General features: G+C 38.5%; 2 protein-coding genes, 1 long non-coding RNA gene and 1 pseudogene across 3 annotated transcripts in view; all 4 read right to left on the minus strand.

The window, feature by feature from the left end:
* The window catches only part of LOC146483591 (uncharacterized), a 99,939-nt gene that overhangs the window by 78,453 nt on the left and 8,465 nt on the right, over positions 1–13,021 (minus strand). The window lies entirely within an intron of this gene.
* On the minus strand, positions 13–1,900 carry LOC146483601 (uncharacterized). The gene is made up of 5 exons (XR_014863750.1): positions 1,827–1,900; positions 1,548–1,648; positions 1,104–1,146; positions 714–837; positions 13–310 (listed from the first exon to the last, which is right to left on the minus strand). It is a non-coding gene; the product is annotated as an uncharacterized LOC146483601 (long non-coding RNA).
* On the minus strand, positions 1,976–3,368 carry LOC146483602 (uncharacterized; annotated as a pseudogene).
* On the minus strand, positions 3,780–6,069 carry LOC146483603 (uncharacterized). The gene is made up of 2 exons (XM_085105541.1): positions 5,281–6,069; positions 3,780–4,013 (listed from the first exon to the last, which is right to left on the minus strand). Exons 1-2 carry the CDS (start codon positions 5,518–5,520, stop codon positions 3,795–3,797), a joined length of 459 nt encoding a protein of 152 aa, XP_084961667.1. The 5' UTR covers positions 5,521–6,069; the 3' UTR covers positions 3,780–3,794.

Here is a 13,021-nt window from a genome sequence, read left to right on the forward strand (position 1 = left end):
CAGAAAGTGTCCACAAGAGTAGCACCTTCAAATGTGGATGATGGCCTAATTTTGTCAAAGACATACTTTTCTTTTTATTAGGCTTTTGTCACTCAAAAGATATTCAAAAACTGGTGAAAAATAGTACCACACCTGTTCACAGAGGCAGAGGAGCTGCAGATATCTTATTCCTCTCAAACAGGGTCCTCCAAATTGCCTGTCTGAATTGGAAGGTCTTGGGTCTGAGCACTCTAGTGGGGGCCATCCTCGCAGGATGTCGAGAATGTTGATAATACTGCACCGAGTGCACCTCTCTACCAACATTCTCATTCTGAACAAAAAAGCCACCAGTTAACCCAGTCCGGCATTTCTTCAGATTTTTATTAGAATTACTGCACCAATTAGCCACAAATTAAGTATGATGAGTGTACCTTGTAATAAAGTTTTTTTTTCCAACATATTGAATCAACAGACTGTACCTAAATCAGTTACATGTACTAGCAGGAGATGTCTGCAAGCTCATACAAGCTTTTCTAAGGAGATTCCCTTAACATTCCAGTAATAATAAGGTTGCCTTACTATTGCATATTGTCCACAGAACTGCTACATGTATTGAAGGTAACATTCACTATACAGGTAATGAGTGTGGCTGCCACGGCAGATGGAGTGGTTCTTGCAAGATACATGTAAGTTAGACAGCTACATTGTTTCAGAGACATCTGACGCCAACTTACCCAATCCAGTATAGCAAGAAACACACGCATTTCACATGTGCCATCACCAAAGTGAATCCTTTCTTTTTGGCGCATAGATGAGCACAACAACATAAAATGACTCGATGTAGAATGTGTCACGGCACTGTCGAAAAGATATTGAGAAAAGAACTATTACATGTTACAGGAGTTGGTTCAAGATCAGAACACTTGGCCTGTCGTACCCTCTTCCCAAAATACCCGCCCCCCCTTTCGCCACACACATCACATGCATGTGTGCCCCAACAGATCAGATACTATCCAGGAGATAATCAGTGAGGTTTTTGTATATGGTGGTCTTCATGATTGACGTGGTGTAGGCGTGCACTGCTTTAGGATCCTGCAAAGGTTTTTTTGAACAGATGTACCCACCGTGCTTACAACGAGAGTCTTGGTGACATCGGTCATGTTTTCCCTATGAAAATGAAGAAAGCAAAAGGACATCAAAATAATAATCCTGTATTTAGGTTTTAAACACAATGAAGTCTTCTAACTACATTCCAAAATGAAGCAAAAAAAAAAAAAAACAATAGACATTTGTTCCTCAACAAGTAAAGTCTGTGTTTTGGTATGCAGATTGTTACTGGTTTACACTGCAGTCCTCATACATACGTTTTTTTCCTATCTCCTCAAATTTACCCATTCCTACAAGAATTAGGTTCTATTGATACTTGTGAAATGTAGTAAGTAAGTAAATGAACTTTATTTAAGACAGGGTGGCCCAATCAGCTGCGGGGCTGTTATGCTGAGGGGTCCTGTATACACCTAAAATAATTGTAGGAAATAACACAGTCAGTAACAGTGTACATCATTTACCTGATAATGGTCCACGATATTTAGCAAATACTGCTGAAATCCATGTGCAGTGCCATCATTGTTTCTCATAGCCCAATAGAAATGAGTCTTGGTGGCTCTTGCTGTTACAAGTGAAAGAAAATAATAATTATTATTATTATACCATTACAGCTTAGTTTTGCCAAATTGATTGTTTTAAAAACAATTTTGCTGTAATTGTAAACAAAAAGTTCTCTGAGTATTATTATGAATCATGGTTCTCAGTTGGAAAGTATAATATAATCTTATTGATTTGTTTACCTTTGTCAGACAGTTCAGTAAACCATGTGATCCCCTCCTTGCGGCAAATTTTTTTCATCTCATGTGCAACGCCCTTTGTAAGACCTAATTTTGATTACAGTGTTGATCAGTATAAAGTATAATTTCGCCACCTGACTGAACATGATGGACCAGATAAACAAGAGCAAAAGAGAGATAAAAGGCTTGAATATCTCCATTTCAAAACAACATGCAAGCTCAGTTTCTTTCACATGTATCTAACACTTGACTAAAGTGTTGGTGTATGTCACCTTTACTTCAACAGCACATGAAAAAAAAAATCACTCACCTAACATTTGCAACATACTTTGCAGGATGACCAAGTATTCCAGAACTGAGCCACACAGTGGAATCGTTGGACACGCCAGGCACCTCCAAACAGCAGACGTGGCCTTGCTTGGAAAATGTCATTCCTAACCAATTGTACTCTTCACCGCAAAATTCGCATTGTCAATGATTACCGAAATATTTTACAAGCGATTTCTAGGATTCGCCAGTGCATACAAAAAAAGGGTTATCTACAGTAGCATCTACATAAATCTGCCTCTTCCGAGGTCCCGAGCTTGCTGCTGGTTCTACATTCGAAGTTGGTGATGGCTGCACAGGCTTGGAAGGGCTTGATATTGCACATGTAGATGTTACAGAAGATGACCCTGCACTGATTGCTGACGGCTTCATTAATTCAAAATAGCCAAGCAGGGCTTCCAAAAGATCTGCATTCTGCGTGGAAGAGGTTTTTCGTGTTATTCTGAGAAGCGACTTCGCACGCTCTACCCGGTCGCAAACCTTCCAAACGGCCTTCGTCTCCCTTCTTCACTTCAACTGTCAGACTGAAATGCGGGTTTTGCATCGCGGGAACTCTTTTCGCATTCGTACGCTTAGTCTTCTCCACTCACTTCTTCTTCTCTGGAGGACAAATACCCAGCATTGTAACCGTCAAGTCGCTTGAATTTGACGACAGCTTCGAATCAAAACAAAGGGTCGAATGGCGAAAAACGAACATTACCGTCAAGATCAGTGCTCTGTTCTGAGAAATAGGGCATACTTTTTTATGTGAAACTGCTAGTCGTTTTTAATGGCACTGTAGGCTCAATAGAGAGCAAAAAAGACCCTTCCAGTGACCGCTAGGGATTACTTTAGTAAACGAGTGTCAACCAAAATGGCGGGCGATTCGAATTCCAGTATCGTAAACACAGTTTGTGCAGGCGTTGTTGACTTATTTCAACTTATACATCTATACTAACATAAAGACGTAACTTGTAGTGTTTATTAAGGTTATTTGTCGCCGATTCCTCCTTCCTAAGAGCAGGACAAGGCGTTTTAAGGGTTAGCCGCTATTGTTCACATAGTCCAGCATTTTGAATTTTTGTGAATTCGAAATAAGGGGGAGGAGCATATGCCCTTTTATAGCGCGCCTTCATGTTTAATCATCCAAAGGTACATTTGCGAACAAAGAGGACAAAGAGAATTAACAGCAATCATGAGGGGACAGAAGTGACTTCTACTGTAAGTACCCCATACAAAACCTTAGAAAAATTTTCTAAGTTTTTTGTACGGATTAGCTGGGAGCACTGTCCTGCGGTAAAGACAAGGCGTCATAATCTGTTTCTCTGTCACAGAAATGTCACAGAAATGGCCTTGTACTGAAAGTAAGCCAGAGATGCACTGGTATAAGACCCGACTTATTCTGGGCTTATACATGTCATCAATTTGTAATAAACGCGTCTCAGTTTTCCTGCAACACAATAAGGTCTTTATTATGACTCGGTTAATTTTGGTCAGCTTGCCGATACTTAATTCAGGTGGCAGACTTTGTCGACCCAAATGAGCTAGAAAAGCCGAAGCGTAAGATACATACACGCAAAAACTATCCTGAAGAAAAACGGAAGCAGAAAAAAGGATGGAAAAAAAGGAGATGCAAGAGAAAAAGGGCAAATTCGGTTGTCACCGCTACATGTACAGTGCAATTACAACAAGCAAACGATGGTGCATCAAGCAATCTCCGAAGTTTAAATAGAACTCTGTTACTGCCATCATGTCCACACGAAAACCACGTAGAGGCAGTACCACCTTCCCAACACCAACGTACTCCTTACAAACACCAAAAATTGTTCTCTTGATGGCCTTCATTTGGTTGAGATTCAAAAGAACTGGTGTGTCAGAAGATTTCTAAAAGTGGAAACAAAGCCATGCAGTAAAATTATGTGAAATGAAAATAGAGAGATGTTATGATAATTTTTGGGCATGTTCATGTGAATCCAGTATGGAAGGAAACTTCAGATATCGTATTTGATTCTGCAATCATATGGCAAATCACTAATACAAGTGTGATAATTTGTGATTTAAGCCTACAGCTCCTATGAGTAAATGTATATGGGAGAACTTATCACTTTGTATTTCGTTTGTTTTGCGATCTTTTGTGATCATATAGAAACGCGGCACTTTCCAATTACATGGAATTCAGCAGGTCAGCAATTACTTCGGTCACGCAATTCTCTGTGATACGCAGTCAGATGGAAACTTTGCCATCTGGTCATCAGGACATTAAAATTGCAAAGTTTGTCATAAATTCGCAGCATAAGCATAAACTAGCTAATCTGGAATCCAGTTACCATTAGCGTTTGCGAAACAGGAATGCTTTTTGTCATGAATCCAAAATCTTTAAAAATCCAAAACAGTTAGCAAGTTCCTTGTGACTATTGAGTGGTCATTGATTGGCCAATACCAATCAATATCAGATTAACAAATTGAAGTCATTTTTTATGCTTCTGTCCTCTAAAGCCTGGTTTACACTTGCGACATAATAACATAACGGACATGACGACATAACGAAAAGATCAGTTTTTCTTTATGTCGTTATGTTGAGTTCTGTTAATGTCATTATGTTCCTGCTACTTCGTTCTGTTCTTCACACTGATGACATAAACATCGAAATCAGGTATTTTTGCATTTTTTTGACCTTGCCGTTATGTTGACCATCCTTAAGTGTGAACCAGGCTTATTGATCATAAATTGCATCCTAACATTGTCAACATTGCTGTGGATTCACAAGCTGCCCCAGCGAATCACAGCCACTGATCCTGCTATTTGCTACTCTGCTCCAGAGTTGTATTTAAGTTTACTAGTGAATTTTGGACAATTTTGTTCTTGAACAATTCCACTTTTGTGATAGAATTCTTGTCATATCGACAACACAGCAATAAAATGCTTGGGAAAACTTTCTGCCTTGTCATCTATCTGTACTCTTATTGTCAATAAAAATTAACCAATGAGCGCGCAAGAAAATTTCACAGCTAATGACTAAAATGACTAATAATTATAAATTTATATCAAATGATTTCCGATTAACGATTTTCATTGATTGGTGACATTGGGACTGTAGGAATAATTACATGTTTTTTAATATAAGCTTATAATTAAACACATTTAGTATTACCCCTGTCCTTCCAAGCCTTGTGATGTTGATAAGGGCTTGCCAGGTGCGTCCAGAAATTCTTGCTTTTGTTTTGAAATAAAGCAGTATCCAATCGGGAACTCGGAGGCTCTCCACGTATTTGGCGAACGTTCCCTCACCCACCAAGTCCTCCACACTCCGTTTTATGCCCTTCTGTACTGCAACTTCCTCCACGATCTCGTCAAGAATTGAGGCGGCTTTGGGATCGCCGAATGCACACATGTAGGACAACCAGTGGACAAACTTTCACGGTGCTTCTCACAACCATCGTTGATGTCTTTGATGACACAGTCACTACGTCGTTTTATTAAGAAAGACTTCTCCGGTGTATCAAGGTCCGGACACTCGCTGATTTCTTTCATATTAGGAGATATTGATACACCCGTCTTAACGTCGCTATTCGGTGTGGTCATCGGTATTGAAGAGGTTTCATTTCGCTGCGGGCTCAACATTGGCATGGCAAGTCGTCAAGCACTACGTGGTCAACCAGCATGTTGGATATCTCCACCTCCACAAATCACGCTCAAATCTAAACTATTTAAATAATTCTCCAGCAAGGTGAAAGCACTTTCCTCTTCTGCACTGGCGTTTGGTTTTTAATGAAGTAAGATAGATACAACGCCAAATGTGGATGCCAAAATTTCAACACCAGAACCTTTTCCTTCGCAAGACCTCCCATCAACAAGTCGAAGTGAATTGCTTTCTGCTCTGTAAAATTCGTCCGGAAAATTGGATACCAGTGACGACTTATTGAAATACTGTAACAGAGTCATGCCAAATGGCAGGCCGGGGCTAACGCTACGTGTTGTCATCTAATTTCCCATGATGCATTGCAAGATGATATGCCTGTGATATGCACTATGCCTTTAACAGCGGTTTCTTTGCTACATACATATGAACACGAGGAAAGGAAAGTCACGGATTCAATATAAATAGGGGAAGAAGTGGAATAACTGGACTTGTGCGGTGCAGAAATAGGAAATAGCCATTTCCGTTTGTTTTCCGCCGTGAGTGGAAAGAAAAGACATATACAGACTCTGGCCTAATTACAAAGCAGCCCATGGTGGATCCAGTATAGAGGGTCACTTTACACTTTACTCTCTTGGTCCGATGAAAGAATTGAAGCATACTTTCCTATATGGCTAGCATTTCTTTAAAATATTTGATTAGGGTCACGCGAGCAGTACTCAATGTATGATGTCATGAAACGTATTTTTCACTGTAGCGTTCCGTTCAATGTGAAAAACCTCACCTTTTTGTCGTTATCTCATTTAATAAACCACTTTCCATCTGATTTTATACTTGCGATTTATGGGATTTCTATTAAGCGTTATTAAGGAATTGATAATGTCACGTGACCTTTTTTCGTATATTTTAGCTAAATTATTTAATATGGACACAGTTAGTGGCACATTTCGAAAATGTCACGTTTCGGTAAAAGAACTGATAACAAGTTTGATCAATAACTGTCTAATTTCTAGTGGGATTTAAAACGTCAAACGTTAGAAATTAGCCAAAGATTCTGGGTGACGTGACCAAAAAATGAAACCCACTCAGCTAAAAAAATGGTCAGTATTGGTTTTTACTTTCGCCTGCAAAAGATCGCATGGATTGAACAAAAGTATGCATAACAAGAATAAAAAGAAGGTTCATTACACAACAAAGAAGTCAGGGAAATAACCACGAGGTTTCACGTCCTAGCGTTAGTCAGTGTACTTCTCCATTACTGCTAAATATCATTTTATCGTGACCAACACCATCTTACATTATGAAGTGACGTGGTTCTTACAGATTGAATTTTGTATACCTTGCAGCACTAGCATTTTTAGCTTCAAATTCTTGCCTTAACCTAGAACATCCCCTTATGTTAAAGCCTAACGCTGCTACCCCTAAACACCTATCCCTGAGTTAGACCCTAACCCTAACACTAATCTTAACCCTAGGCTGTAACCTAACCCTAACCCGACAACCGAACCCTAACCAAAAACTTAAGCTAAACCTAAACCGTACCCTAACCCTAACCCCGAAATCTCCCCTAAATTCTTTCCGAACATCAGACCGTAAAGGTGATGATTAAACGCCGGTGAGTGCTAAAAAGGCAATCCTCATAGTGCTTCAAGAACCATTATAAATGCCCTTCTTAGCTCATTCGAGGAAAGAGGGGAGAATAAATATTACTTTTAGCTGAACTATGGAACAAACACAACCATCTCCTTTACCTTTAAATCCAATTATTTCTAATTTTATTGGTTGCTTCTTGAGAGAGGGTGCTCAACACAAATTCTCGACTGCATTGCACTTGCTAGCAACTTACTACTTACAATTCATAAAGTGACGAAATTAAGTACTCACCGCCACGTGCTTGAGCACTTCCCATTTTCGGATTGTTTTTCTTTCTTTTTATTGACAAACAACAACTTTTACGTAGTCATGACACAAAACCAAACAAATTCGGATACGTTGAAGTGACCACATGAGACGTCTTGTAGAAACCATTTCAGGCATTTGCCATACACCCTGTCTAAATCCCACAAAACTGGACGAGTTGGTTAAACGAACTCCTTTATAATTGAAGAATGGGGTTTAATTCGATGTAAATTTAATTGAACCAGTCAAACTTTGGACATCTAGTATCTTTTGAGTGTTGAAATATCAAAGTAGCTCTTTCCGTTAACCCTTTAATATTTTTTATTTGATTTATCGTTCCTTTGACACCCACACATCGAGGTCTTTCTCTGTATCGCAAGATTCCAAAGGCGTTTCTTTGATAGTATAGGTAGGCTGTACAGCTGATTTTTTACGGGTGATGCACTGGTATTTACACTTAGACTGATTAAATATGAGCCTGGATGATTCAGACCAACTGACAAGATCGTTAAGGTCAGATTGCAAGGCATTACAGTCTGTGATAGAATGGATGCTCTTGAAAATCTTGGTATCATCGGCGTAACAGGCAACTCTCGATGTTTTAACAGCGTTTGGAAGATCATCCACAAACAGCAGAAACAACATCGGTCCTAATAGGGACGCTTCCGGTACCCTGGATGTAACCGGTGGTAAAAATGCTCAAAGAAACTTCTGATAGCTGATTATAGTTTGGTGTAAGCCCCTAGCATCAGGCACCTGCCGAGTGTAAACATTGCCAACATGGCGTCATGTTAAGTTGCAAAACTTTGGATTGAGGAATTTTTTTGTGGTGAAAGAGGGCGGCAGCCTGCTCCCTTTTCCTTCAGTTGTTTGGAGAACTAACGTAAAATGAATCTAAAGAGCACTGGCAGAGAAAACAGCTGACTGAAAAAATTTCATCGACTATCACATGCGTGGTCAAACGGGAAAAACTATCATCAACTATCATAAAGAATTTGAACATCCTTAAAGTGAAGGATTAAAATAAAGTTGTACTTCCTTCAATTAAAACTTTAAAGTTTTGATTTCCGACTATTATATGCTGTTCCGTGATTTATGGGTGAATTTGTAAGGTGGGTGGACTAGTGCGAGTATCTCGACCGAAAACAACATACAGGTCAATTCGCAAACCAGGTGCAACCCGCAAAGCCAAAGAAGTTTGTTCAATTTGCAAAATGAAATTATTTCTGAGGTACCCGGTCTTCTGAACCAAGCTCTGCTTTGCTTAAGCCTAGGCCTTTGGATAGAATTTTTTTTAAATTTTTTTATATTATTTTTTTTTAATAACCATTAATTTGGAAAAACACATTACTTACATTACTTACATTACGGGCTAAATACATCACTGGACAATACAGTATTCTACCAACAATACAGTGCTTACTGGTTACTTACACTTGTCTACTAACAATACAAGACTCTAATTACAATTCAGCACATATCAGACAGTAAAATGGCTTTTGCTCCTTACAATTACGGCTACTTACAATATATACTAACTTACGACTAAATTTAAACTACCTAATTACATCCAATCGTTACTTCACATTATGTACAGCAACATAGCTTACCGCCTACTTACTAATCTTCGTTATTAACTTATTGGATTTTAATTGATCATTTGGGACTGGAGGGCGTTCTTCAATGGGCTCCATTTCTTTTTAAAAGAATTTAGGGTATTATTATCTAAAGCGATTTGCTTTTCAATTTTCATGGAGTTCACGAGCAACTGTTTATATAGTTGCACCTTGGGTATGGTGTTTCTCAGTTTACAGTTGTATATATAATGTCTAGCAATAAGAAGTGACTGATGTAAAAGTAGATGTGAGACATCGTTAATTAAGCCTAAACAGAGAGTGGGAGAGAGAGAAATGTCTTTCAAATCTTGAAGGTGTTGGGATATCCATTCAAATAAACTTTTCCAGAATGCCTGAGTATGTTTGCAGTGCCAAAACAGGTGAACCAGAGTTTCAGTAGTTTCACCACAAAAGGAACAAGTGTCGACTTGTTTTATACCTATCTTGCAAAGAAAGTCGTTTGTAGCAATTCGTCTATGAAGAAACTTAAACTGGAATACTCTAAGCTTTGTTTCTCTTGTACAGAGGAATGGTAAATAATAAGTTTTTTTCCAGTTAATGATCGAATCTTGAACTATACTCCCTTCAGAAAGCCATTTTTCTTCACTCCGCAATGGTGTGGAAGCCTTTTTTTGGACAAGGCGTCTATAAAATTCTTTGCAAATATTTGAACGAGACAGAAGAATCGCTATATCATTTGAAAGAGAGTTGTGTAAGACTGGTGAGCATGATTTCTTAAATTGTTTTAGCGCCGATATAACTTTAAAGTACTCAAGATAATTAGTTTTAATATTATATTTATCTATGAATGCATTATAGCTTAAGAAAGTCTGATCTTTGTTAAGTAGATCTTTAACTTCTTTTACCCCTGCCTTAAACGTAGTCATTAATCATTTCCACTCTTTTGATTTTATCCCCTTTTTTATCCCAGAGAAAATCATACAACAAAGAATTAATTTCTTTAAGTGCACCTTGATGCGTTGGGAGAGAGGATAGAACATGCACAATTTGCGATACTGCCAGAGATTTAATGATCGTAATTTTGCCTAGAAGAGTCAACCTTCTTGCAGACCAGCTATTTAGGATGTTTTTTATTCTCTCGATTTTTTCGGAAAAATTATCGTAAAAAGCGTTTTTCTCTACAGTCGAAAACCAGACTCCCAAGGCGTAAACCTTTCTCTCAGCCCATGTTATAGGTTTGTTAGAGAGTAATGCTGCATTTGAATTTTTCGATGATCCGATCCAGAGGGCTTCCGTTTTATCGTAGTTAACTTTCAAGCCGGATATCAAAGCAAATGCGTCAAGTAAGTATAGAGTTCTAGAAAAGGAGGATTGTGAGCCATCTAAAATCACTGTCGTATCATCTGCGTATTGCGAGAGTTTGCACTCAGTGCCCCGGATCGTGATTCCACGAATTTCATTATCCTTCCTTACTGTGCTACCCAATATTTCTGCACATAAAATAAACAAATAAGGGGAAAGAGGGCAGCCCTGTCTCACACCGCGACTTAACGTAAAGAAATCGGAGGACCATCCGTTGTTTTGGATACAACTGCTAATATCAGTGTAAAATAATTTTACCCATGCAATCAAGGATGTTCCAAAGTTATAGTATTTTAGAGGTTTCTCAATAAAGCTCCATTCTACACTATCGAAGGCCTTCTCGAAGTCGACAAATAATAGAAGGCCAGGGATTTGTTCTGTATCTGTGTAATTTATTATACTATCGAGAAGTCTGATGTTCTCTCCAATAAATCTGTTTTTTAAAAAGCCGGTCTGATCGTTGTTGATTATCTTTGGTAGGACTTTACGTACTCGATTAGCAATGGATTTGGCTGCTATTTTGCAATCACAATTAAGAAGTGTAATTGGTCTCCAGTTCTTAAATAAATGAGCAGGTTTGTTCTTCTTTGGTATGAGGGTGATTAATCCTCTCCTTTGAGTAATTGATAGAAGGCCATTTGCATATGCACAATTTAGTGCGTTTAGAAGATAATGATGTATGTCTTTCCAGAAAACCTTGTAAAATTCGGCTGGGAGGCCGTCACTTCCAGGGCTTTTGTTTGCTTCCATTGATTTCAGGCTTTCTAAGCATTCAGCTTCGGTTAATAGACCTTCGCATTCTTTTTGTTTGTGCGCCTCTAGCAACAGGGTATTTCCTTCTGGGAAAAAGATGTCCTCAAGCTCTGCATTAACTCGTGGATTGCAGGAAGAATACAGTGATTGGTAGAAGGATTTTGCCTCTTTTAATGTCTCAGTGTCCGTCTTAATGGTACTATTGTCATCTAGCTGAAGGTTTTTAATGGTTTTTTTATTAAAATGTCTTTTTTCCAAATTCAGAAAATATTTTGTGTTTTTTTCTCCTTCATTATACCAGCGAGACTTGGATCTTATAATTGTTCCACGGGTTTTATATTTCGATATTTCTTCTTTCTGGAGAATCTTAATATCTAATTCGTCAGAAATGTTAGTTTTGTCTGTTTCCGAGAGATTGTTTTCTTCCAGTTTCTTTTGAAGAGATAATATATCGGTTTCTAAGCTTGACTCCTGTGATTTCATTTTGGTTTTCTTTTTCTTTGCGTAGTGAAGGGAGCTTGATCGAATTTGCATTTTCATAGTGTACCAAAGGAGAACGGTGTCAACCTCTGTGTCATTTTTGTAATCATTCGCCACATCATTGATTGTTTCCTTGATTAAGTCAACATACTCGCTATCTAACAAGAAGGAGGTATTCAGTTTCCAGAAACCTGGTCCCCTAGGATTTTTATTATTTGCGAGATGTAGTGTTATTAGAGAATGGTCAGTTTTATAGCCAGGTAGAATGTCCGCTTTTGTAATCGTTGTACTTAAACTGGAACTGGTCAAAAAGAAGTCTAGACAACAGTGCACATCGGGTTTCCTCCTTCTCCAGGTGAATTGTTTGACATCTGGATTAAGGGTACGCTAGATATCTACTAAATCTAACAGGCTAGCAATGTACCGAACTTCTTTTAACGAATTTTTATGAGTGGTCGGGTTTCCCCCAGATTTGTCTTTTTCAACTTCCAGGACCAAGTTATAATCACCTCCGAGGACTATCTCTTCGCAGTCGAAAGAGAGAAGCTGATTGAGCACACTTTTAAAGAAGGTGGGATTATCGTCATTTGGCGCATAAACATTTACTAAGGTCAAAGTCTTATCCTCTGTTTTGATGTCTACTATGACAAATCTTCCCTCTGGATCAGAGAATTGTTTCAGAATTTTATGTTCAAAATTATTATTAAAAAGTATACAAGTTCCGGCACTAGCACTTGAATAGCTGCTAAAAACAGCTGAGAAACCCCATTCTGAAGTCCACAAGATCTCTTTCTCTTTAGTACAATGAACTTCTTGAAGAAAATAAATTGCGTAGTTTTTTAACTTGAGCCAGCGAAAGGTCTCACGCCTTTTCATGGTATTCGACAGCCCTCGCACATTTAAGGAACAGATCACTAAATCCTCGGCGTAGGTGTTGATTGTAATGAGGTGTGGATGAAGACTATTGGTAGGATTTTCAAAGCGGTAAAGATATGCGTGACCGCAAACACCTTGCATAACGAAGCATTATTATTGGACGTAACAAGAAAAATGCATTTGGAGAAGCCAAAATAAAATACGTACGTAAACAGAACACGTAAATACACATAACAGACTACATAAAATTCATCCTGGGTTGTGAAGTACACAAAATGCAGTAAATAGGACCGGAAAGACAGACTTAC

This window comes from Pavona decussata, unplaced genomic scaffold (assembly GCF_977016875.1).
Source record: "Pavona decussata unplaced genomic scaffold, jaPavDecu1.1 SCAFFOLD_38, whole genome shotgun sequence".
NCBI lineage: Eukaryota > Metazoa > Cnidaria > Anthozoa > Scleractinia > Agariciidae > Pavona > Pavona decussata.